The sequence below is a fragment of the Rhododendron vialii genome, chromosome 10a (assembly GCF_030253575.1).
Source record: "Rhododendron vialii isolate Sample 1 chromosome 10a, ASM3025357v1".
Classification (NCBI taxonomy): domain Eukaryota; kingdom Viridiplantae; phylum Streptophyta; class Magnoliopsida; order Ericales; family Ericaceae; genus Rhododendron; species Rhododendron vialii.
This window is the reverse complement of record NC_080566.1, coordinates 1,285,599-1,309,724: the sequence shown is the minus strand read 5'-3', so window position 1 is coordinate 1,309,724 and position 24,126 is coordinate 1,285,599. Positions and strand designations below refer to the sequence as shown.

At 38.2% G+C, this 24,126-nt stretch overlaps 3 protein-coding genes across 3 annotated transcripts; 2 read left to right on the top strand and 1 right to left on the bottom strand.

The window, feature by feature from the left end:
• The first annotated feature begins 5,635 nt into the window (after positions 1 to 5,635).
• LOC131303879 (protein LOW PHOTOSYNTHETIC EFFICIENCY 1, chloroplastic-like) lies at positions 5,636 to 8,414 on the top strand. Its single transcript, XM_058330940.1, has one exon. The coding sequence runs from the start codon at positions 5,997 to 5,999 to the stop codon at positions 8,307 to 8,309; it is 2,313 nt and encodes a 770-aa protein (XP_058186923.1). The 5' UTR covers positions 5,636 to 5,996; the 3' UTR covers positions 8,310 to 8,414.
• A 5,712-nt stretch (positions 8,415 to 14,126) lies between these two features.
• LOC131304039 (uncharacterized membrane protein At3g27390-like) lies at positions 14,127 to 19,283 on the top strand. The gene is made up of 10 exons (XM_058331135.1): positions 14,127 to 14,716; positions 15,363 to 15,471; positions 15,574 to 15,766; positions 15,863 to 15,990; positions 16,339 to 16,627; positions 17,270 to 17,376; positions 17,468 to 17,606; positions 17,733 to 17,931; positions 18,467 to 18,710; positions 18,790 to 19,283. Exons 1-10 carry the CDS (start codon positions 14,623 to 14,625, stop codon positions 19,064 to 19,066), a joined length of 1,779 nt encoding a protein of 592 aa, XP_058187118.1. The 5' UTR covers positions 14,127 to 14,622; the 3' UTR covers positions 19,067 to 19,283.
• Positions 19,284 to 19,855: 572 nt separating this feature from the next.
• Positions 19,856 to 22,823, bottom strand: LOC131304338 (very-long-chain 3-oxoacyl-CoA reductase 1-like). Its single transcript, XM_058331557.1, has 3 exons — positions 21,839 to 22,823; positions 21,137 to 21,206; positions 19,856 to 20,373 (listed from the first exon to the last, which is right to left on the bottom strand). Exons 1-3 carry the CDS (start codon positions 22,474 to 22,476, stop codon positions 20,119 to 20,121), a joined length of 963 nt encoding a protein of 320 aa, XP_058187540.1. The 5' UTR covers positions 22,477 to 22,823; the 3' UTR covers positions 19,856 to 20,118.
• Between the last annotated feature and the right edge of the window lie 1,303 nt (positions 22,824 to 24,126).

The following is a 24,126-nucleotide window of genomic DNA, read 5'->3' as shown; positions in this document are numbered from 1 at the left end:
GCTTCATTGATACACAGAAAAAATGACAAAGAAGGTAAAATTGCAATGAAAATTTAGCAAATATCAATACATATTCACAAATTTGTAAACATTTTTCTACAAATATTAGAACACTTTGTATAGATTAATCACTTTTGTACAAACGATAGTACAAGTGTGCCACCAACTAAAATAAGTACGGAGTACTTATTTTTTGAATTAAATGTGATGTATTGTGAGAGAATGACTTGTCTAGTAAAGCGAAAAATAAGTATTTAAAAAAGAAGAACTTGAAACGGGTTCTTTATATTTTTATGTTGGTAACATGTAGTATTTATTTTTTATTACCAAAGAAGTTAAAAATCATGTTCATGTGCGGAAAGCCTGATCTATCCTCAAAATAATTCACTAGTATTAATTTCTTCTAGTAACCCGAACCAAATCCTCTGGTAACCCGAACCAAATCCAAATTAATTATTAAACCAAGAACCTTTTGAGCTTTGAGAGAGTCAAGAACCTGTAAATGGTGACAATATGGGTGGAGTCTTCTTGTGGAAAAATTATTCAATGCTCTTGGGGTATCGCCATGTGGTATCCCAGATCTCTTTTCAACCACGCATTATGTCGAGCCAGAGACTAAGTGTGAGGATCTTACAAAAATATGTGATAAGAAGAGGCTTGAGACACCGCCACATGGTGCCAAAGGCACTGAATAATCTATATTTGTGGACCTTCTTGTGCTAATATCATGGGGGGCTAATGGCATATGAGGTGTTGGAAAGTGGACTTGCGAAAAAACGCATTTGCTTGTTTGGCGGCCCCAAAACACAATCACACCCAATTGTCGGCTGGTTCTTTTTAAAATTAACGGGGACTTAAGTCACATAGTGCGCGTGCGCGTGCGGATACCGGAGGATGAACACGTCTTATGAAACTCCACCAAACAACTAGAATTCATGAGAGTGAAGGCCATTTTGAAGAACTAATTATGTACCAAGACACAAAATTCTGTGCGTAGGTTGGGGTGCGAGCGTTACCGTGGAGGTGTCTTTGAAAAAAATCTCAAATTACGAAAATTCACAAAAGCGATGATTGAGAGCACAAATGCAGTGCAAAAATTGAGAGACATTTTGAAAGATCATACTCCTAGGACCTATAATAATTTCATTTTATGCGTTTTTTCCTTTTGGTCTAGCTGTCTTAGGACTAAGTTTAAAGGCCATGCATCAATTTTAAGGGTTTTATAAGGGCAAGACAAAAGGCAAACCACACGAGGCTGGCATGTTTCTCTCTTTTTCGGCCCCCCGTCTTTCGGTTTTTCTTGTCTTTCTTTTTGTGCTAATGGAAAGGTTTTTTTTTTTTTTTTTTGGATTTCTTTTAAGTGCTCAACAATGGCCATTTACAAGTTCGAAAATGGATCTGAATTGTTCGCTTTGTAATTCGTAAGTAAAATTGGTGCGAGCCATGGGCGTACCCAATTATACAATTGAGGAACCAAGTAAAATCTTCATACCTTAGTTTCCTGTTCGTGTTCTTTCTGGTTCAATTTGTCCTTCGTGCTAGCGTCTGTGTTGGTTTGGCCGATTCCACAACAGAAACAACCTCAATCCTGTTTCCTAACGAGTCCTTGGAACGATTTTGATCAGTTGGTTCATTCTACTGCAGGTTAGGTCCAAACAAGCCCTAGAGATCTCAAAAGCCTTTTAGTTTTTTTAAACTTGTGATTTGATTTGTTTTTACCTCTAGTTTAGGTGATTCTTGCATTAATTTAGGCTTATAGAGTGTATTGGTAGTTGGCTAATCGAAATGGTATTAACCCATGTGGATGGAGGTGGGCAAGTTCTCTCTCTCAACGTACAATAGTTTTTTTATTTTTTTGGTCACAAATTAATGCCAGACTTGAAATTGTTAGTGCAAGAGTAAATGCTACAAAAAAAATAAAAATAAAGGGTCATGTAACACAATTCAATTGATATTGAAAACACAACTGTATTTGGAGTCGTTCGTTGCATGTGAGCTTATGTGCATTAAAATCTACCGAACACAATTACATCCAGAGTTGTACTCCAAAATTTGTTCCTATTCGTTCTACCAAAAGGTGACACTTTCATCAGACAAATCTAGCTATAAGGCCCCATTCAATTGTACGAAAAGGGTGGAAAATAATGAGAAAATCTTTGACTTTCGTTTGTGGTGTTTTCAGTTAGCATCTTGCCTTCTTTTTGGTTTTGGTTCTCGGGTGGCGTATATCGGTGTGCCCGTGATAATTTTAATCTTTATAATTTTTCTCATAGATTAATAATATAATTTCTTGTCAATCCCGCGGGGGGGGGGGGAAAGTGAAGAGAAAATCGACTTTTCCATAACTTTCTTTGTGTTCAACTATTAAGAAAGTTATGGGACTCACAACTTTCACTTGTTCACTAAAAAAACACTTTTCTGCAAAATAAATCTTGCCAAAAAAATAAATTTTATTCTCCGTTACTGCAAAATAAATCTTGCAAAAAAAATAAATTTTATTCTCCGTTACTCCACCTGATCACTTCAATGGTTTTCCCGGGAATCTATTTCCCAAAGTCGAGAAAACTGGTTTTGGACGTAATTAAGCTAACCAGTGGGAAACCCAAAGGGATTCCATGCACCAAGTTTTGTCGGGCTAATTTGAAAGACAAAAGTGATAGCATGATTGTTCTGCTTGTACTGGGCAACCACTTGGTGTAACATTGAAGTATGGGTTCATTTGTACATAAATCAATATTGTTTTTTTATAAAATAGATGCTCGGCCAGACCAGCTTATGGGCATCTCGATTAATCTTGGGAGATCAATCCAAGCTCGACCCCACTTGCGGGGTCCCAACAAAGAAAGAAGTTGAGAGCACCAGCAGTAGCCGCTCCACCTTATGACGAGGGTGGTCACTCGAACACCCTCAAAAAAAAAATTTAGACTACATGTAACATTTTTTTTACTACTCCGTATTATTATTATTTTTCATTTTTTTTGGGGTAGTTTTAGCCTTCTTGAACACCATACCCAAATATAATTTCTAGAGATAGTAGAAATTTTGAACACCCTTTCGAAAATTCCTAAAGCCGCCAGTGAGCACCTAAGAGGTTTTTTTAAATATGAGAACTTTTGGAAGAAGCAAACCCCAAAGTCCCCCAGTCTTTGACCACTAAGCGAACCTCTTCGGCTTCATAAACCTTTTTTATTTTTTTTATTTTTTTTGGGTATAAGTACTCATAAACCAATATTGTTGCACCGTGCTGAGCAGAATATTGCTCAAGCGTGGTGATCAGAATATTAATGCTTCGACACAAGGCAATTAAGTGAGATCTGCTCATTTCTACTACGTACTCTCTTTTAACCCCACAGTCAGACCTTTTTTTTAGGACATGCAAGAAGTGTTAGTCATTAGTATTGTGGAATTTGACCTTTGAACTTGTTCATGGACGTATATGGTGCCTTCCAACTTGACTACCACTGTACCCCACTTGCACTTAGACATGTGTCAGGTGACGTTGGAGTCTTATCCACTTGCTGGGATTGGATTGGGTGTGGGTGTGGGTGTTATTACACTAGTGTGTGGCTAGGGGTGCTAATTAAGTCAAACAAGTTAAGCACATGTACACTATTGCTTAGGCTTGGCTTGACTCAGTATTATGCGTGTTCAAATTTGGCTTGAGCTTGAAAATATTTTAAGACTAATTGTTCAAGGCTGGACGCACATTTGAAGTTTGTGTTCGTGATAAGATTGGCTTGACTCGTGGTATATATATGCAAATCAATCTCAGAACTTTCAATTTTGAGCTTAAGCTCATTAATTACCAAAATGAAAGGGCTAATAACCAGGATCATTAATTTAGGCCTTCAAAACTTAGAAACATAAAATTCAGTTTACTAGCTATCATTCATTAAATTAAAACCCTCAAACTTGTCTTAAAACCATCTTATGCAAGAAAAGAAACCAATCTCCTAATTGCCACCAAACCTCTAAGAGTATGACTAACTTCTTTGATTCATTATCCGTGAAAAGATATATATGAAAAACTGACTCAGATTTCATATTTTGAGATATTTGTTAATCTATCCCTATATTTGTTATGCTTACGGAATGACTCTTTTGTTCACAAGTCTATCGAGCCAAATCCATGTATACTCAAATTTGGCTTGAATTCATAAACAAACAAGAAAACGTGACGCAACATAATTCACAAAGAGATTAGCTGCGTACTAATCCAAACAAGGTAGAAACTTGCACAAAGTCTTAGAATTTTATTGATGAAAAGATGATTGCACAATAAATTACAACCCCTTTTATAAGGCTTTAACCCTAAAACCCTAGACAACTTATTGAAAAACGAAAATTTTCAAAAATTGAGGAAAATACCAAAATTAGAAAATAAAAGCAAAACTAAAACTTGTCCAACAAGAATCAACGCCTAGAACATTATAAGCTAATAGTAATTAATGATTTAAAACTTTTCTAAAATGGCAAAAAACGTAAATTGAAGGCCTAAACGTAGGAATTAGGCCGAAATCCATCATGGATCACAACTTAGAGTCATGAATGTTGACTGCAGCGTGATTTCAACCCACCAAGTTTGTGTCCATTCTGAGCTCATTTGAATTTTGCCAAATCTGGTAATTTGCAATTAAACACTTCTTAGGCTTCCAACGCTTTGATCAGTCCAATTGTTATGGAATTGGGCCGTCACGTGTTCTGCATCAAAACGTGATCGAGCTCGGCTTATAATTTTTTTGAACAAGTTTTGAACAAGCTAAAAGTCGAGTAAAGCTCGAACTCGGTTTGTTTGTGTGGAACCCTAGTAATACTTAAATCCTCTTCCTACTTGAAAAACATTTTAAAATTAATGATGACTCTGATTATTTGTGTGGGACCCACAAAAGATCTGTGGACAATTTGTGAGTTTTCGTTTGACCATATGCCAAAGAAAACTATTATTGGGTAATATGCGAAAGAAAACTATTACTGGGAAAATAGAATCTAGAAAATAAAAAGGCAAAGAAAAATATTACTGGGAAAAATACAAAAGTAACCAGAAAGAAAAATACTTTTAACAAAGATGAGCAGGTGGCGTTGAAAGTCAAATACTCTGTATTTATTTTCGATTACCTCAGTTTCTTTTTTTGGAGGAAAATTAAGAGGCCTGCAAGGAGAAAAGGAAAGAGAAAAAAAGAAGAAGGAAAATTACCTCACTTTAAGGCTTCTTCAGTGATTCTCCGCTGCATGTTGCAGCATTACAAGGACATTCGGGCTTTCACAATAGTTCTTGTAGAACGGAAACTAGAATTTGTGACCGCTTTAGACTCCCTTCGGTGTTCATTCCTCCGCTTGGCCTCCGTCGAGGGGCACTTGGAAATTGTGCGAGTGTTGGTCCACCGATTGAGCTCGCTCGAACCAATACCCTTCAAAGAATTGGCACAAAAAAATAAATACAGTACTAGAAAATTTAAACAAGGACAAAAAAAAAAAAAAATTTAATGGAGAACTATTTATCTGAAACAGGCCTAAGAAAAAACCAGAAAAAAATAGATTTGGCCCATATATGCTCTGTTCAAGCCCAGAAAATATAGGCCATTATCTTGGCCCATTTTCTGTGTCCGTTTCCCATAGACTATTCTGAATTTCTGATATAGCTCACCGCCATCTTCAATTGAATGGCTGAGAGCAGACCAGCACCACCATAAGATTCCTGAGACTCCATATACCCAATTCAAACCTTCAAAATCCCCTGAAATTTGGAACAAGAAACAACAATCGAAAGTTCTCAACTTCCATTTCTCTCCAATCTTCGAGTTCAAGGTACGATGATGCTTTTGTAGTCTCATAGCCAGAATCCGATTTCATCATCTGTTTTCTTTTGCTTCCCTTTCGTGTTTATTTGGTACAAGATTAACATAAACTTGATTCTATCTTGAGGAGATAAAGCAAGTATACCTTGACTATCTTTCCCAGTAGTTTCTCACTTCCCTAAAGATTTTCTTGAGGAAAAAATGCAAGCTTTGAGCATCTGGCCTTCTCAAATTGACTTTAGGGTAGTACCCAAGTTGGACATGGAAGTTTCCCAAGTGAGTTCATCTTGTATTTTAAGTACAAGTACAGTAAGAAGAAAAAGGTGGGGTTTTGGTGATTCTGGTTGTCAATGTAGAAAGTCTGGCCTGATATTGGTTTCAAGCTGTTTAAGGGGTAGAAAGAATGGAGCTTGTTTTGGGAGCTCCCAATCGGATATGAAATATAGGGTTTTCGATGGATGCTCGGAAATTGATGTGTATTTCTTCTCTGAGCCGAAGAAAGGCCGTTTCAGGGCGTGTGTGGCATTAGCATGGACACTTGAGGGGCAAGCAATTGAAAATCAACTTGTTAAAGAAGATTCAGTTTCATTGGATGGAATTTCAGGGAAGAATGGTAGTTGTGATAATGTGGATGGAAATGGAAATGAAGAAGTTGACAGCAGTGAAAATGGAAATGAAGAACTTGACAGCAGTGCAAAAGAAAAGGGTAGTGAAAACAGGAAAGTAGGGAAAGAGAAGATGAAAGAAAGGATTGATGTTCGTTTGCTTGCGGGGAGTTTAAGGTTGGCTAGAACCGTGGAAGATGTGGAAGAGGTACTTAAGGAGAAGGGTGAATTGCCTCTCCAAGTGTACTCAACCATAATCAGAGCTTTTGGGAAAGAAAAGAGACTAGAATCTGCCATTGCCCTTGTTCAGTGGCTGAAGGGAAAGAAAAAGCACACTAACGGTTCTATTGGCCCTAACCTTTTTATATATAACAGTCTTTTGGGTGCGATGAAGGAGTCTGAACAATTTGAGGAAGTGGAGAAAGTAGTAAATGAAATGGCCACCGAAGGAGTGATTCCTAATATTGTAACTTACAACATTTTGATAGGGATTTATATAGGACAAGGGAAAGAAGTCGAGGCGCTTAATCTTTTTGAAGAGATACAGAAGAAGGGTTTATCACCATCACCAGCGTCCTATTCTACAGCTTTGCTGGCATATCGAAGAATGGAAGATGGGTTTGGAGCTCTAAAGTTCTTTGTTGAATTAAGAGAGAAGCATCGAAATGGGTGCATAGGAAAAGATTGTGAAGAGTGGGAAACTGAGTTTCCTAAGCTTGAGGATTTCACTGTTCGAATTTGCTACCAAGTGATGAGGGGATGGCTTGTGAACAGTGGAAACTTAAGCACTAATGTTTTGAAACTGCTCACAGAGATGGATAGAGTGGGGCTTCCAACCGGTAGATCAGAATATGAGCGCTTAGTGTGGGCGTGTACCCGTGAAGAACATTACATTGTTGCAAAAGAGTTGTATGCTAGGATAAGGGAGGGGGATTCTGAAATAAGCTTATCAGTTTGTAACCATGTGATTTGGTTGATGGGAAAAGCTAAAAAGTGGTGGGCTGCTCTAGAGATTTACGAGGAGTTGTTGGATAAAGGTCCAAAACCAAATCACATGTCATATGAACTGGTAGTTTCTCATTTCAACATTCTGCTTTCTGCAGCTAGGAGAAGAGGGATTTGGAAATGGGGTGTTAAATTGCTAAACAAGATGGAAGAGAAAGGGTTAAAACTGGGAAGTAGAGAATGGAATGCAGTTCTTCTGGCTTGTTCCAAGGCTTCAGAAACTTCTGCCGCGATTCAGATATTCAAAAGAATGGTTGAACAAGGACAAAAACCCACAATCGTTTCTTATGGTGCATTGCTCAGTGCTCTTGAAAAAGGAAAACACTACGGTGAGGCCCAGCTGGTGTGGGAAAATATGATTAAATTAGGAGTTCAGCCGAATGTGTATGCCTATACAATTATGGCGTCAGTCTACACTGCACAGGGAAAAATGGATATTGTGGATTCCATCATCCACAAAATGGTTTTGTCAAGGATTGAAATAACCGTCATCACATACAATGCGATTATAAGTGCATGTGCGCAGAGCAACATGAGTGGGACCGCATATGAGTGGTTTCAAAAAATGAAAGCTCAACGCATCTCACCGAACGAAGTCACTTACGAAACGCTGATTGAGGCTCTCACAAATGATGGTAAACCAAAGCTTGCGTATGATTTGTATTCGAGGGCTCGTAATGAAGGCCTAAACCTCTCTTCAAAGGCTTATGATTCAGTAATCCATTCAGCTGAGATTTACGGTGCTACTATTGATGTTGACATTCTAGGCCCAAGGCCGCAAGAGAAAAAGAAATTTGTGCCAATTAGAAAGAACTTGTCAGAATTCTGTAATTTAGCTGATGTGAGAAGTAAAACCTTTGTCCGAAAGGAACTTTACGCCAGCCAAACAGATCAAAACTCGTAAGTAACTTGTATTATCTCTACCATGACGTATTCTCCATGGATTTGCAACATTTTATACAAACATCTTCTGGTTTAGATTGTTTGCTGCTTTGAGGACAGATGATGTTTCATTTTATTTATTTATTTATTTATTTTATATGTTAAAACTTCACCAAAACCTGGTATTGGCTCAATCTTGTTCATTTTTCCTTTGCAACATGACGATTATCATAGAACTTATCAGTCAAATGATTATGACTACTATAGAATCTGTATGAAAATCCGATGTCGGGGACTAGCTATGCATGTTAAAAGTTATATGGTTACTAAATTCATCTGATTTGGTATGGATCTTATTACTCTCTACTGCATTTGATCTTTCAATATGAATCCTGGTTGTTCAACAGAATTCAATAGGGCATTCCTCTCTAACAATCCCTTTTGAGCGCTTCAAATATTCGCAGCTTTTACTTTGGTCGTCATCTGCGCTAGAACTGTTCCAAGGATGAAGCGATTGTGGCATGCCCTATTGAATCCTGTTCAAGAACTTCCATAACTTTCACATGAGGTTTAGGATTAGTTAGCTTCAAGAACTTCCAGAACTTAAGAGTAGAGTCATTTATGACCGGAGTTGGTTATGTTCATATGATAGGAAATAAACTAAAATCCGAGTTTAATATGTGCATACAACTATTTAAGTGTTCAATGTGTGTTGCAGCTCCCATCTGGTTTTCAGTCCTTTTTCCTGTCTACCTCACTTGTTGCTTAGGTCTTACTAGTCGGTTTGCACGCCCATGAGTTTATTTTGCAAGAAAGGATCCAAAATGGCCTTGCCCCGGGGCAGGTCCCTGGGTAACTGTAAAAGAAAGACAAATGGACTTGTAATTTACTGGTGCGCACTGATATAGGAATCTTGGGCAATATTGACGTGCCTATTCACATTCCTGATGCTTTTCTGGATCGAATTTCCTGATATTGGAATCTTGGGCAATATTTGATGTGCCTATTTCATGTCCCTTGTGCTTTCTTGATCCAATTTCTACGTATAGGAATCTTAAGCAATACTTGATGGGCCTATTCATATCTCTTATGCTTTCAGGCTCAAATATGTGGGTACCAAAGGATACATGTTCTCTCTCTTTTGGGTAAATATTTCTCATTGAAGCAGGGATGGATGTTTGGCAGACTCTCTCTCTCTCTCTCTTGTTGTTCCAAAGTCTACTTGTCAAGAAACTGAAAAGGTTAGGGGTTAAGTTTGGAACTGTGAAATTGGTGTCTCACCAGTCTTGTAACTCAAAAGTTTATGCAAAGAGATTGCTGCATAATAACAATAACAATAACAATAACAATAGTGTGTTAAAAGCAGATGTCGCAAATTGGCGGGTTTGAGCGGATTAAAACGGGTCGCGGATCGAATATGGGTCAAATAGTAAATGGGTTGGATCGAATATGGGTCAAGTCAAACCCAAACACGTCCGACCCGACCCCTTTTCCTTTTCTTTTTTTTTTTTCCTTCTTTCTTTCCTTTTTTTCCCCTCTTCTCCCCCGTCCCCATTTCCCCTTCCTTCTTTTCCTTCTCTGCTGTCTTCCCCCGATATGGGTTGAAACACGTTCACAAATTGACAAAACTCCGTGGGGTCTTTCGGCTATATAAGCCAATTTTTAATTTTTTTTTATTTGTTGGTTCTATTCAAAGAGAGGAATCAAAAATTAAAAGGCATCCTACATGCTCAAATATCCCCGTCAATATTGAGTGGAAGTGACATGCTTTTTTGATCTTTGATGTATATGAAAAGGAAGTCTATGGAACACCTGGAGTTTGCTTGAGACAGTTTGGCATGTTTTAGCATCAATTGCCTCCATGCGGTTTCCCTTAATGACAGATATCCCCGGACGTATGAGAAATGACGATAAACCCTATGTGGTTTCATTGTTTGTTTCATCGACACCCAACACCAATAATTATTTTACCAAACACGCAATAGAATTTGCCAAATTGTCCTATTAGCTTTTGCAATACCTTTCTTACCTTCTTATCTCCGGATCCGAATTCCCTATATGAGAATTTCTTTGTGAGAATCGTATGAGGGTTTTCATCTAAATCATCCATAAAAATCTTCACACGATCCTCACAGAGAATCCGGATCCTTATCTCCAACTTTTTTGAAACGGAAATTTTTTTTCTAATTTCTTGAGTCATGACATCGATTCTTCGAAATCTTTTGTTGGTTATGGAAGTAGATTTTTTCTCAATTCTTTGTCGCCACATTCATAGAGAATATTCTTTTTGTATTATGTGTTTGTGGCACAGTCATTGGCCCACGCGCAGTTGGATAACTACTTTCCTTGTTTTTTTTTTTTTTTTTGCCACGGCGATATACATCAGCGGAGGTAGTGGGGGTGTTAGAGTTAGCACGGAGAGACTAGAAGCTATCCATAGCCCCGGTCCCCTAAAAGGTCTGCCCTCTGTGGGGCTCGAACCCAAGACCTTCCACAAAGAAGAGGCAATGACTGACCAACTACACTAAGCAGTGGTTGTCACTTTCCTTGTTAAATTACAAGAATCTTTGCCCTTGTTTCACAATAAAATAAGTCATACCAAAATTTCCTTTGTTTCATTTATTAATTAAATGTATATCTTGGTTTTTGTTTTTTTGAACGTCAATGTATATCTTCTTCTTTTTTTAATATAGGGTGTCCCGGACAAGCTTGCGCGTATCTCGGACTAATTCTTATAGCTCATTTCATAACCGTTTCACACGCATATGCGTGAGGTGGCCCTAAAAATTATAAACAAGGAGAATCGACCTGAAACCTTAGAACACCTAGTCCTAGGCCAAGATCCCTAGGCTAACCAATTGGGGTTTACCTGGGTTGATATTGTATATAGCTTTTGGTACCTTCTTGATGTTTGAACTTTAAGTTTGTCTACAAAAAATGAAACTACTTATGCATGTTTAATTTAAGGTGATTAAACAAGAAAAATGAACTTCGCTGACATATATTTGTTAGAGCTTCCGCAATGGAAATAATCAAAATCAATAATCAAAATGTGCCACGTCAGCATTTAATTACCCATTTAGTTCATAATCAAATTTAACAATATTCCTCCACATTGGTTATTTTTGCATTCCAAACAAAAAAAAATCCCACAATACACAATGCACATATGTCCAATCGCAAACGAGTTTCAATTACGCATCCGACTACACCAAATTATTCGTCTCAATGAGACAATTCCAATGTGGGGTGTTTTTGAGTTATTGAGTTTGGTTATTGGTAAAAATTGTTAAATTTGGTTATGAAATGGGTGGAATTTGGTTATTTGTTAAAAGACCTGTAACTTTGTTTATTACAATGTAGGATATTTTTTTAGCATTGTTGTTAAATTTGTTTATCCACGCTTATTTGCTTATTACAATGGAGATGCTCTTAGACTCTTTCTTTGCTTACCTACCTAGGAGAATCTCCAAGATAACCCTCAAACACCATAATAGAACGATGCCTTGAACACTATTGCAGCCTTCAGAAATTTTCCTTTCCTCTTTTTAAATTGAGTAATGCTACATACACAGCAAAAGTGCACAGATTTTTTGTGGAGCCCACTAGGGGTCCCACACAAATAATCCGAGCCGTTCATTAAATGTAAAACATTTTTTCAAGGGCCCCTGCAAAAAATCAGCTCAATCCAATACTTATAGGTGCTCGATTCAATCATTTAACTTTTCATTCGAATTTCAGGATAATGAAAAGTTAGATGATTGAATCAAGCACTTATAGGTATCAGATTGAGCTGATTTTTTGCGAAAGCCCTTGAAAAAATGTTTTACATTTAATGAACGGCTCGGATTCTTTGTGTGGGACCCGTAATGGCCCCACAAAAAATCTGTGCACAAAATCTGTGCACTTTTGCTGTGTATGTAGCATTTCTGTTTTAAATTTGAAGGTTTGATAGCAACATTTCAAAAGCAAAAATAATGTTGCGCCACTATACCATTTAATCTGGTCTTTAGTAGCATGAAGTTTGCCTTTTGAAGATAGCATCTTGACTAATTTGATGCTAATTATTGAAATATGGAGTATATTAGAGTTGCTCTAATGAAGAAATCTTTTTTGCGCAATTTTTCCCCCTATAAAGCCATTTCTTTTCTTTTTATTTTTCCTCTGCAAATCAAAACCGAAAAAATTGCGTTAACTGCGGAAAAAATTATCGTTAGTACAAAATTAAAGATTGAACGAAGAACGACATAAGAGGCGTTGGTTCTAGGACGAGCCTCAAAGTGCTGGTTGGAATTACTAGGGCTTTGGCTTGGGTTCGAATCTTGACTGTTGCATCCCTACAGAATCACTGTATTGGCATAGGATTGCCCAACGCAACAAAAATCCAAGGGGATGACCCCAGAATTAAACTCTGGGGCCACCCCTAAGTTTTAAAAAATACTACTCCATAAAAGGCAGTCTATCTTCACCCCCAAGTCTCTTGTTTGATTTTTGTAATTCAAAAATGCTACTTGCACAACCGTTGTGTTGGTTGTGTGCGTAATTCTGACCGTCCAGATATATTTAGACGGGCTAGAGATTAGTTGTGTGTTGTGTTTTACACAACCGTTATGAGTGTAGCACTTTTGTTTGTAATTTTTGATGAAGTGGACAATGATACATGAACAAATCCATTTAAATGTAATTATGCGCACATTTTTAGGACTATATGAAATTATTATTTAGAAGAGATGTTTTCTCATTTCTTGTATGGCGGCTCCTATACATTATTGTTTAGTATTATATATTATACTCCGTAGTACATATGTTGCTCGTGCTAGAGACAATATTTCGCTTTCAAAAAATAGAGGAATCTCTGAATAAACGTTTCGTTTTTCTAAAACATATTACCAGTACCGGACCAATTATCCCCAATATTATTAAGGTCTTTCTTGTTTTAAAAGAGAAAAACTATCCTTAATATAGTTTTCTTTTACTCAGGGGGCTTCAGGATTTAATTAGGTTAGCGGCGACAAAAACGTTCAGATTTTTTTTTTTTTTTTATGCAAAACTTTGTTACAGTAGTCATTTTTATTTTTTTTTAAATTTATTGGGTTTGAGTTATTTCGTTAGTTATATTGTCTACTTACTCACAAATGTAGGTGAGTTTTATTTACTTTAGCTTCATACAAAGGATCAAGAGGAGACAATATTATAGAAAATTATCAAATATTTACAAACTGTACAATTTTTTGAATCCGGGGATTCGCTTAAACCCCTCAACCCATGCTAGAGTGGCCCCTGCTTTTACTATGTATTTTCAATTATGCTTATGTTTCACTCTCCACAATCTTCCACTCGAAATTACCCTCAATTACTGTGGATTAAAGTAGGCAACCATCTGGCATTCTTGGCCTTTTATCTCAAGTCTGGCTTTTGGTGTCAACATCTTCAATACTACCATTCAATGTTATTCCTTAAAAGTTAACCGAAATGGTTGATCTACTACTATAAGTATGACAACAATTACGGAATTCATACTTTTGAACCTGTATGGCTCAATTTTATCCTCAAATTCTAGGAACCACTGGTAGTTTAGTTATTTATTAATCTTGAACTTGTTAAAATCACGCATGCATAAGATGACTCGGACATTTGATCATAAAAAATAATCGAAGAAGATTACTAAATTTGTTTTTAGAGATTACAAAGAAGACAAAATACAAGATTCTACGGTTTGAGTCACAAAATTACGACTAATATAGTAATTGTAACTTTGTTAAAAAATTCATGTAAGGAACACCGCGACATTACTCATTTCCCAAATTGTTATCTTGACTTTTTTTTTCTTTTTCAAAATCTACCTCTTGATTCTTGACTATTTTTGTTCAGCAATACAGAGTAGAACACTAGAATAGAAGCCAAGTTGCTTTTGATTTAAGCCAAAACATATAAAGTGCTTATAATAATTAAATTGGGAGGGAGAGAAGCTCAATTATAAAAGTGTGTTCTTTGCTTCAAAAACCTTTCAAGACAACCGTTCTATATCGCCAACTCCTCTCTCAAATCTAAGGCTGCCGACGGTTGCTCAACCGTTTCCTGATTATTTATCCCAATTGCCACATAAGTTTTCTCAAACTTTCCTTAGTCATCCAAACTTCAGACAGCAAAGCCCACCAACATAGAAGAGAGAGAAAGAGAGAATACCCACTTATTGTTTATTGGGTCTGACTAAAGATTTGGTGCCAGATGAGGGGTTGAGCCAATAATTGCAGATACTTGAGTTTGATTCTGAGATGGGTTTGTTGTGATTGGGGGAGAAAAGATCTGTTTGGGGTGAGAAATTGAAGAAAACTATGGAGCCTCCAAGGGGGTTTTTAGCATCTTTGTGGAACTTTATCCGTTTCTTGCCTTATTTCATTGGTCTTCTTATGCTGGGCTTCATCAAAGGTCAGTACCGATTTCTTCCAATTTGGCTTTGGTTTTTTGCTTATTTATCATTCGGGCATAAAATTTATTTCTTTCCTCAATCTGGGTATGATGGTTTATGTTACCAATAGTATGCTTTGTGAATCTGAGCCTGTTTCCTTTTTAATCAGAATTTGTTTCTCAATTGGCAATTTCTGTATCTGTGACGCAACTGTTCTTCTAAATTGGTACTTTTCCCCAAGTGTTTTTGAGGAAATTTTGTATCATCGCGGTTATGAATCAGTTAATAACTTGACTAATACCTGCTTTATCTCTCCTTACATGTTCTATAATTTCCTCGGCGAGTACAGAACCCGAGGCATCGGTTATTTGCTTCTATTTACTAAGTGATTTGGGATTGTATTCTGGTTGAACTGCCTCTTGGCTCTTGTAGTGTTTGGATAGTTTGTTCCCTTTTGTGTACAATTTTCCAAACTCAGCATTTGGTCTAAATAAATTCCATATCCATAGGCAAGGGTTGTCAAATTTTTTTGTTTTACTTAGAGGCAATGAGTATGTGCTCTAATTACAACACTTTATCAGTATGGAGTATGTGAGTGTGAAACTTTCGTAAGCTCCGGAGATTGTGCATTAACTTGCTTGTGCTTACGACAAAGTTTTATTTCAGGTATCATTTTATGCCCGGTGATATGCCTTATTGTGGCAATTGGAAACTCTGCCATAATTTTGGGTCTCTGGTCAGTACACTTGTTGTGGACAAATTATTGCATTATAAGGTCGGTGATTGGACCTTCGACATCCATATATCTTTCAAGTTTCATCCACCCCATTGTCTTGTAATTTGTAGTGAATTGTTTTCTCGCATTTTTCAATGCCAGATCTAAGCAGTTTGGGCCAGTTTTGAAGCTCGTACTTTGCTTATGCATTTCTGGTCTATTGATCATTTGGCCAGTCATTGGCATTGTTGGAAGTATTGCTGGTGGTGCAGCATATGGCCTTCTTGCCCCAGTGTTCGCCACTTTCAGTGCAGTTGGCGAAGGGAAGACAGATCAATTTTTCCACTCCATATATGTATGTCGATAATGTCCTGACCTTCAACATTTTCAATTTCCATGTCCTTTGGTTCTTTGTTGCCTTTGAACGCATTTCCATTTCTCTATGTTGTAGGATGGAACTTTGGGCACTGTCAAGGAGAGCTTTACTGTTGTCAGGGACTTTAGGGATGTATGTTATCATTCCTACTTCTCAGTTATGGATGACCTACGTCGTCAAGGGGGAAAATATTATGAAATTAGGTCTGCTGTTTTGCTCAATGTTTGCAACTATTTAGTGTTTTAGACTATAAATATTGAGTTGACTGGCTTGGTTCTAGCTACCATGGTCCATAAAATGCTCATTCATATGCTTTTCCTCTCTTTCACTTATAGACTACTGTATAACGGTTAGGAATTTTACTTTGTCCTGGTTGTCAATCTAAAAGTTGTAATTCTATCTTCACGTTGGAAACAATGGCTGAAGAATCGAAGACAATTTTGAAATATGCAGACTAACCTATATTCATTTGCTTTCTTCTGTAGGGCAATAGTTTGATTAGTTGGTGTTAATTTGTTTACGAGTACGTTTTCCACTATCTACTTTGACAGGTTACTTGATATTCCGGGTGCAATTGTAGCTGGGGTTATTGGCTTCATGGTTGACTTGCCAGTGATCTCACTTGTAGCCATTTTCAAAAGCCCTTACATGCTCTTCAAGGGGTGGAACCGTTTATTTCATGACTGCATTGGTAGGGAAGGCCCTTTCTTGGAGACCATTTGTGTACCGTTTGCGGGTCTGGCCATCTTACTTTGGCCCTTGGCCGTTGTCGGGGCTGTATTAGGCTCCATGGTATCCAGCATCTTCTTAGGTGCTTATGCTGCAGTGGTTGTTTATCAGGTGCATTAACTACCCTCTACTTCCACAGTTTTTTCACTCCTTTGCATTTGTAAGTGGTACGGGTGTCTACTGTCTTACTCCCACTGTCCTGATTTGTTTGTCCACTTTTTGACTTTTAAGTGTCCCAAAAAGTTTGTCCATTTGACTTCTAATTGGATCAATTTTCCCTTTTTGCCCTTTCTTTAGTGGAATAAATTAAATTTTTTGAAAAAATTGAGGGTAAATATGAAAAGTTGAATCTTTTTAGGTGTAATCATTGTGTTCCCTAAAAAAGGTTGGATTTTCGAGATTGGACAAACAAATTGGGACGGAGGGAGTAATTTTTAAACCTCCCTTTAGTTTCCATATTTTTTGCCCTAGGCCTAGGTCATTTCATCTTCATGCATCGTACGTGAATTTTATGCATAGTAATCTATAGTGTGTTCAGAAGACAAATTATGCTTGGTAGATGGTTCAGTGGCCAACAAACACATCAGACATGGATCCAATATTCCCTTTTTATGGGAGTGAACTAATTCATTATCACCTAAACAAACTTTTCAAGGTCAAAGATGCATACCCCCAGAAAACAATCAAAAGGAATCTCAACTCACCAAGCCACTTCTCTTTAAACTAAATTTCCTTTTTCGCTATGGCCTACAGGAGTCCTCTCTGTGGTTGGGGCTTTGCTATATTGTTGCTTCCTTGTCCATCTATGATGAATACAGCAACGATATACTTGACATGCCGGAAGGGTCCTGCTTTCCTAGGTTCTAGTCACCACCTAATTCTTTATTTTTGATGTGCTCATCCCTTTTAACCCTGGTATATTGTTTGTAATTTCTGAATTTCTGACGTCAGGCCAAGATACCGAAGGCAGGCTGTGCCCTCAGAGACTGGCTCTCTTGCAACTTCTTTGTCGAGGCCTGACTCTTATCGAAATCCTCCCTCTCGTACAGTGTCAATGAAGGCTCCCATGGTTGAGTTGAGGCCATTTGAGGTATTACCATACTTTGCCATTTGACATCGTGAAAAGTTCATCTATTTGCTTTGAGAACTGAAGTAACTTGACACTTTTTGCTGTTTTGGTGGTGAAAATGAAATTGATTATTTTCGCCTGCTGCAGTTACTTGATAGCTTATTTAAGGAATGCCAACGAATTGGAGAAATAATGGTTGCTCAAGGATTAATTACCTTGAAGGACGTTGAAGATGCTAAATCGAATAAAGATAGCGGCAGCGTCATAAGCACTGGATTACCAGCTTATTCTCTTCTCCTGTGTTTAATACGTTCTGCGAATGCCAACTCCCCAGGTTTATTGTTAAGTAAGTGAGGGTTGTCCTTCTAGTATTCACTTTTGCACAAGGATCAAAATTTATGTTCGGTATGTTGTTTTTCGGTTAGTCAGGAAAAGGAAATGGTCCGAAACATTAAATGTTTTTGAAACATTTTGGAATGTAGCCTGAACACAATAGAAATGATCAAAGAGAATTCGCAATATATGAAGATGTCATTGAATATTCGTAAAAGGTGTCAAACCAACTCAAAGTTTCAGTAAAAAAAAATTTGAAAAATCGTTTGGCCTATGTAAATTTTGGTTTGCGTCGGTCGAAACTCTTCGAATGTATGAAGATGTCATTGTTGAATATTGGTAAAAGGTGTCAAATGAACTCAAAGTCTTGGTAAAAAAAAATTTGAAAAATCGTTTGGTCTCGGTAAATTTTTGTTTGTGGCAGTCGGAAGGTTGTAATTTCGTTATGGTCTTTTGGGAAACAGAAACGTTTCGGAGAATTTGGTTCCAAACTGATGCAGAATAATAAGAAATGGTTTTGTTTCTATTTCTCTATTTGATGAATGCAGTTGACAACGTTACTGAGATTACTAGCACAAACAGACCTAAAGATGCCTTTTTCGATTGGTTTTTCAATCCATTGCTGATCCTCAAAGACCAAATCAAAGCGGAGAACCTCTCCAATGCTGAAGAGGACTACCTAGGCAAATTAGTTCTCCTAAGTGGGGATCCGGAGAGAATGAAAGACTCAAGTATCGCCTCAGCCCCTGAGTCCGAGCTTAAAAGAGCCGAACTCGATGCACTTGCTCGAAGGTGGTAATGCACATACATAAGATTTTGTATGTCACGTACTGTTGATTGTAAGCTGAAATGTTTTCTTGTTTCTATGAAGACTTCGAGGGATTACGAAATCAATCTCGAGATATCCAACATTTAGGCGTCGGTTTGATGATAGCATTAAGACGATATCCGAAGATCTTGCCAAGAAAAATGGCAGCAGCAACAGATCAGTTAACGGGCGGCAAACTGTTAGAAGGACTAGGAGTGCCTTGGGGAGGATATTTAGCCAGAAATCTTTCAAAAACGACAACGGAGGATCTTATCAAGGGCACGGAGGATCTTATCAAGGGCCTCGATCAGTTGTTGAAAAAGATATAGATATTGTCTGATGGGAGATGCGACACGGGACCTGTGTTTCTATTTCTTTCGACCTATGTACCAACTGTAACTTCTCTATCACTTCTCAATGGTTATATTCGAGCGTATTCGATTTCTTCACGTGAGTTATAAATAGGTGTATTTAGCCATTTTTTCCAGAACAAAAGATAGTTTGGACGAGCTTTGACTCCTTTCTTGTTCTGTTGTATATTTGATTTCATTTTCACAGCTGACTTTTGTTTCTTTCATCTTTGTTATAAACTCGGTATTGAAATTTTTTTTTTTTTTGGCCATTTTTATTTTTACAAGATAGAGTTAGTAGATTACCTCCGAGTATGAAGGCTCCTTCATAAGCTTGAACGGGGTCCGAGAGACTTGATCTAATTTCAAGGGTCGAATGCAGATTCGATTGAATAATGACAAAACGGCTTTGTGTGGGGCTAAGCCAAATTGGGGAAATGACAATTTTTGGATTTCCCTTTGCGTCACTCAAACAACATTGGGTATTCTACGCTTGATTGATGTTTTTCTGGATTTAGTTGAACCTTATTTGCACAAATTGATGATTTTGACATTATTAATTTCAAAGGCCGTGGGGGGTCTGTCTCGGACTTGAAGTGCCAACATGGAAATAGGTGGGAATAAGCCGTGGTGTGGATGACTTGTATTTGACCGAACCAGGAGGGAAATAGTTGAGGGGCACGTAAGCTAGCCCGGACACCTTGACCGTCAAACAGGTAAAAAAAAAATAAAGGCAGCATGGATTGTGAAAGCAATAAATGCAGCGTTTGGTACGCGGATTTGGAAATCAAGTTCTTGGCATTCTTTGTAGTATTCATTCACATTTCTGCAACATGAGTTGTACAGTACTACTGCACACTTAAGACCCCATGATATAAAACTCAAAAAAAAAAAAAAAATTACTTTAGAAGACAACCAACTAGATTGAACAGAACTACTAAGATCCTGCCACAAAGAAATCCAAATGGCCAAATCCTCACAAACAGGATAGAAAGAAAGAAGAGATAAATAGAGAGAGAAAAGAATGGTGTGCCGTGCGTGTCTATTCCTTCTTCCTAGAGTCCTTGAGTTGTCCCCTCTTTCGGATTGCCAGGCAGAACCGCAGACGCCAAGCATCGATAATGGACTCTGGCAACGAGTTGGCCAACCCCCACAGAAGAGAATGGGGCCAGTAAGGCGTGCAACGTGGTTCATACCCTATCCATTGCAAGCCTGCCTTAGCATATCCGTCTGTTGATGGAACGAAGAAGGAGGACCTTCTGATGGATGCCATCTTCGTTGCCACATACAAGGGAACCTATAATACAAAGAACTCGTTAGAGCATAAAAGCCGGACATGAAAACAAAGTCTGAAATGTTTATAAGCTCGTGAGACAGTAAAAAGAAGTAATTTCAATGAGTCATATATAATCATGTGAAACCGTCTTTAAGCCAAATCACAGATCTTGATGCTAGTAAAGCCGCGGATAAACTGCTTGACTTCCTCAGTGAATGACAAATAGCAGAGGTCCAAAAAGACAAAAGGTAGTTCTCAGCAACATGGCAAAAGCAGATTCCATGAGGCAGCGGGAAATAGTAGTTTCAAAATGCGTTGAGTGGTTATAGACACTAAGCCAGATCATTCAACACCCATAACCCAAGTCAAATGCAAATAGAAAATGAAACTTGTAGCTTTTATCTTTCTTTGGTCGGTAAATGAAGATTGAATTTCTAAGAGGAAGCTTGCACGCCATATATTGCCAAGGACAAAACTTTTAAGACGCATTTGTCTCATAGCTGGAAGAGTACTTGACGCATAAAACATCATACGGGTGCATTCCACAAACCCATAAAGATGATAAATTCAATAGTATTCTCACTTATGATGTAGTGCATTCATATAGGAATACTCTGTATGAAGAAGAGAAAAGTGAAATATCTCTAACCAATCCCAATCCCGACGGTTCATGGATGGTTTAGACTTCAAACTACGGTGACTATTACATGCAGTCTAAGTTAGTAACATGAACAGGAAGGACATGGCAAGAAGTAGAGGTTTCCAAAAAGTGAAGCACATATACCTGACACTGCACATCGATCCCACTCTTCTTGTACTCCACATAAAGGGACCTTGAGAATTGATCTATGTATCTGAAAGTGAAACAAGAAACCCAATATCATCCATCCAGTATAAGTTCTTATGAAAGGCAAATCCTTACTATTTACATGCGTTGAATATGACTTTTTTCCACAAACACAAACAAATTGACAACAGATCCCCCACTTGAACACAAAAACCTAACCCCATCTATGAGACATCTTAAATCCTTTGATTGCTAAGGATTTTGAGGACTAAAGGTAGTAAAACAAATAAAACCAAGCTATGAGATTGCTTGGGCTGTTGATAAACTGATCCGATCAGCTCAATTTGCTACTATACAACCAATCTAATTGCCTTCAATGCTAAATAACAATCAATGTTCTAAAAGTAGGCTGCCTAGGCTGACTATTCTCGCCTAGGTGCTTGGTGGTGGTCCAACACGTAGACTAGGCGGCCCTTTCCGTCCGAATAGCGCCTCGTGATTTTTAGAACATTAATAACTATCAATACTTTACAGGCATAGGGCTTCCTATTTCTCTATCTTTACTTTTGGCATTTCCATTTAACCATTGGCAGAACACAAAGCATGACAATAAAAGCAAAACACCCGCAAAACCTGAAACCTGCAACCAAAACACCCACTTCGCTATCAAAATGCAAGAGATGAAGGAGAAATGCTTACGCTTTGGTGGCGGCATAAACGGCGTAAAGAGGATCAGAAGGGATCACAATGGCAGCACCCGAACCGATGTTCACAATCGCACCTTTCTTCCTCTTAATCATTCCAGGCAAAACAGCTTGAGTAACCTTGGTAGTCCCTTCAACATTAACCTTAATCAAATCCGCCAACAACTTCTCGTCCACCTCATGAACAAACCTCGCGTACGGATAAGAGACCCCAACATTATTAATCAAAATCCCAACATCTAACCCATCAATAGTTTCTCTAATCCTATCAACCCCTTGGTTCAAATCACCAGAGAAGTCAACGATCACTGTCCTGATCTGGGTTTGACCGAATTTCGCTGAAATCGAGTCAGAGACATCCTTAAGCTTATCTGGGTTTCGACCCACGAGAACTAAATTGAGACCCTTTTTAGCTAACTGAAAGGCGAACCCTTTTCCAATGCCGTCGGTGGGTCCGGTGACAAGTGCCCAAGATCCGTATTTCTTGAGGTTCTTGGGGGGTCTGAGGAAATTGATGTAGACCCATTTCAGAAAAGCGAAAGTACATTTGGATAGTGATAGAGAACCGAGGGAAAGTAGGAGGAGGAGCCAAATGGGCTGGGATTTGAGGTGTTCCAATGAACAAAGCTCCATGATGCAGAGAGAGAGAAAGAGAGAGAGTTGGATCTAACAAGTGGGTTTTGGTTTTGGGGGGTTAAATAAGAAAACCCAGAGAGGGTTTGGGAATCAAGTGCATGTGGCCATGTGGGGGTGGGTGGGGTTGGATTTGTAGGGATTGGAAAAGAGAATCTGAATAGGGTTTTGTAGTTGGAGTAGCAGCAAATAAGAAGAAAACAGTTGGAGCAGTTATGGCTACCTTGAAAGCGGATCCCATTAAGCACGGGGTGTTGGTTGAAGTAGACGAGCTAGCTAGAAACAAAAAAAAATATTTGGAGTCGTTCGGTACATGTTGGTCAATAATAGCATGAAGACCAACACGCACCGAATGCCACTTGGTTATCGAAAACATATTCATGAACTGGGCAAGTTGTGTCCATATCATTACTGAAAAGACCTACGCCTTGGGGCTAACTAACGGGAGATCTGCCCGGGGACCTACTAATTTAGGTAAATATTTAATTCAGTGAAGAGAATGTATCTGTATCGATCCACACAGTTCTATTTTAAAGTTGGATTCCTAGCATTACTTGGAAATGAAAGTGAAGAGAAGAAGAGATTAGCCAGTATCCCTAGGCACTGCCACATGCTGCCTTCGGCCCTTCATCCGTTAAACATTGATGTGGGGTCCAAGATTGAGATTTTGGTTTAGATAATTCAAGGCGTCTGAGCCACAATTTTGGACAAACACTGACGCATATCTAGAGTGGTAGTCCAGTTGTCAAATTAAGGTGCAGGGTGAAACTCCCTCATCTCCATGTGGATGAGAGTTCAAACCTGCTTGCGATAAGGAGTACGTAATTCTCGTGACCTAGATGTTGTGTTTGAGGACACTTATTTTTAACTCGCACCTTAGTAGGATTGTGGTGATAGACTTCCCTCTTCCGAAATAGTGACAACCTCATCAAGAGCACCTCCCAACCGAATATTCTGGTCACTCTTGGGGAGTCTACATTGGTCGCCCATTACTAAATGTATTACGCGAGAAGAGCATAATCAAATTCATTATAGTAATGTAAACTTCATCACACGTGATGAGTACAATTTTCTTCAACACAATTCACTATTTTTTTTCTCTTTTAAAATAGCTTTCGAGAAACTTTAACCATAGCGGCCTTATTGTGCATTTTGGCAGAATTTGGCATGGGCATTAAAGACTACGTAGCATAGCCCACCGCACAGGCTCGGGCCAAAAATTTCGATAGTCCCAGAGCAATGTCGGTAATAACAATCACACGATGGCCAACCTAGTTCTAAATTTCTAATGGAATGCGATAAAGGCATTTAAATCCCATTCCGCTAAGGTTCTTATTTTTTAAGTGTTATTTTTCATTTAACGAGACAGAATATTCTCTCACAATACAACTCTGTTTATTTTTATAATTTTGGTGTCCGAATTAGCTTATGTGCACCTCGAACTAATTCTCAGAGAACAATCCACCGCCCACTTGCGATGGTCCCAGTTAAAATCAGAACAAAGCTTTGTATTAGCTGCGCCCCCCGCGCCCCCCCCCCCCCCCCCCCCCCCCCCAAAAAAAAAAAAAAAAAGAGTTGATAGCACCTAAGAGATTGCAAATATGAGATCTTAAGACATGCTCAGTAATGACCATTTTTTACTGAACATTT

Bases quoted from the DNA above. Each gene is read 5' to 3' on its own strand.
- LOC131304338 (XM_058331557.1), bottom strand. From the start codon at position 22,476: ATGGAGCTTTGTTCATTGGAACACCTCAAATCCCAGCCCATTTGGCTC. The intron at 21,207-21,838 runs GTAAGCATTTCT...TTTCACTTTCAG, and splicing joins GTTTATGCCGCCACCAAAGC to ATACATAGATCAATTCTCAA. The intron at 20,374-21,136 runs GTATATGTGCTT...TTTGTATTATAG, and splicing joins GGATCGATGTGCAGTGTCAG to GTTCCCTTGTATGTGGCAAC.
- LOC131303879 (XM_058330940.1), top strand. From the start codon at position 5,997: ATGCAAGCTTTGAGCATCTGGCCTTCTCAAATTGACTTTAGGGTAGTA.
- LOC131304039 (XM_058331135.1), top strand. From the start codon at position 14,623: ATGGAGCCTCCAAGGGGGTTTTTAGCATCTTTGTGGAACTTTATCCGT. The intron at 14,717-15,362 runs GTCAGTACCGAT...GTTTTATTTCAG, and splicing joins TATGCTGGGCTTCATCAAAG to GTATCATTTTATGCCCGGTG. The intron at 17,932-18,466 runs GTAAGTGAGGGT...TGATGAATGCAG, and splicing joins CTCCCCAGGTTTATTGTTAA to TTGACAACGTTACTGAGATT.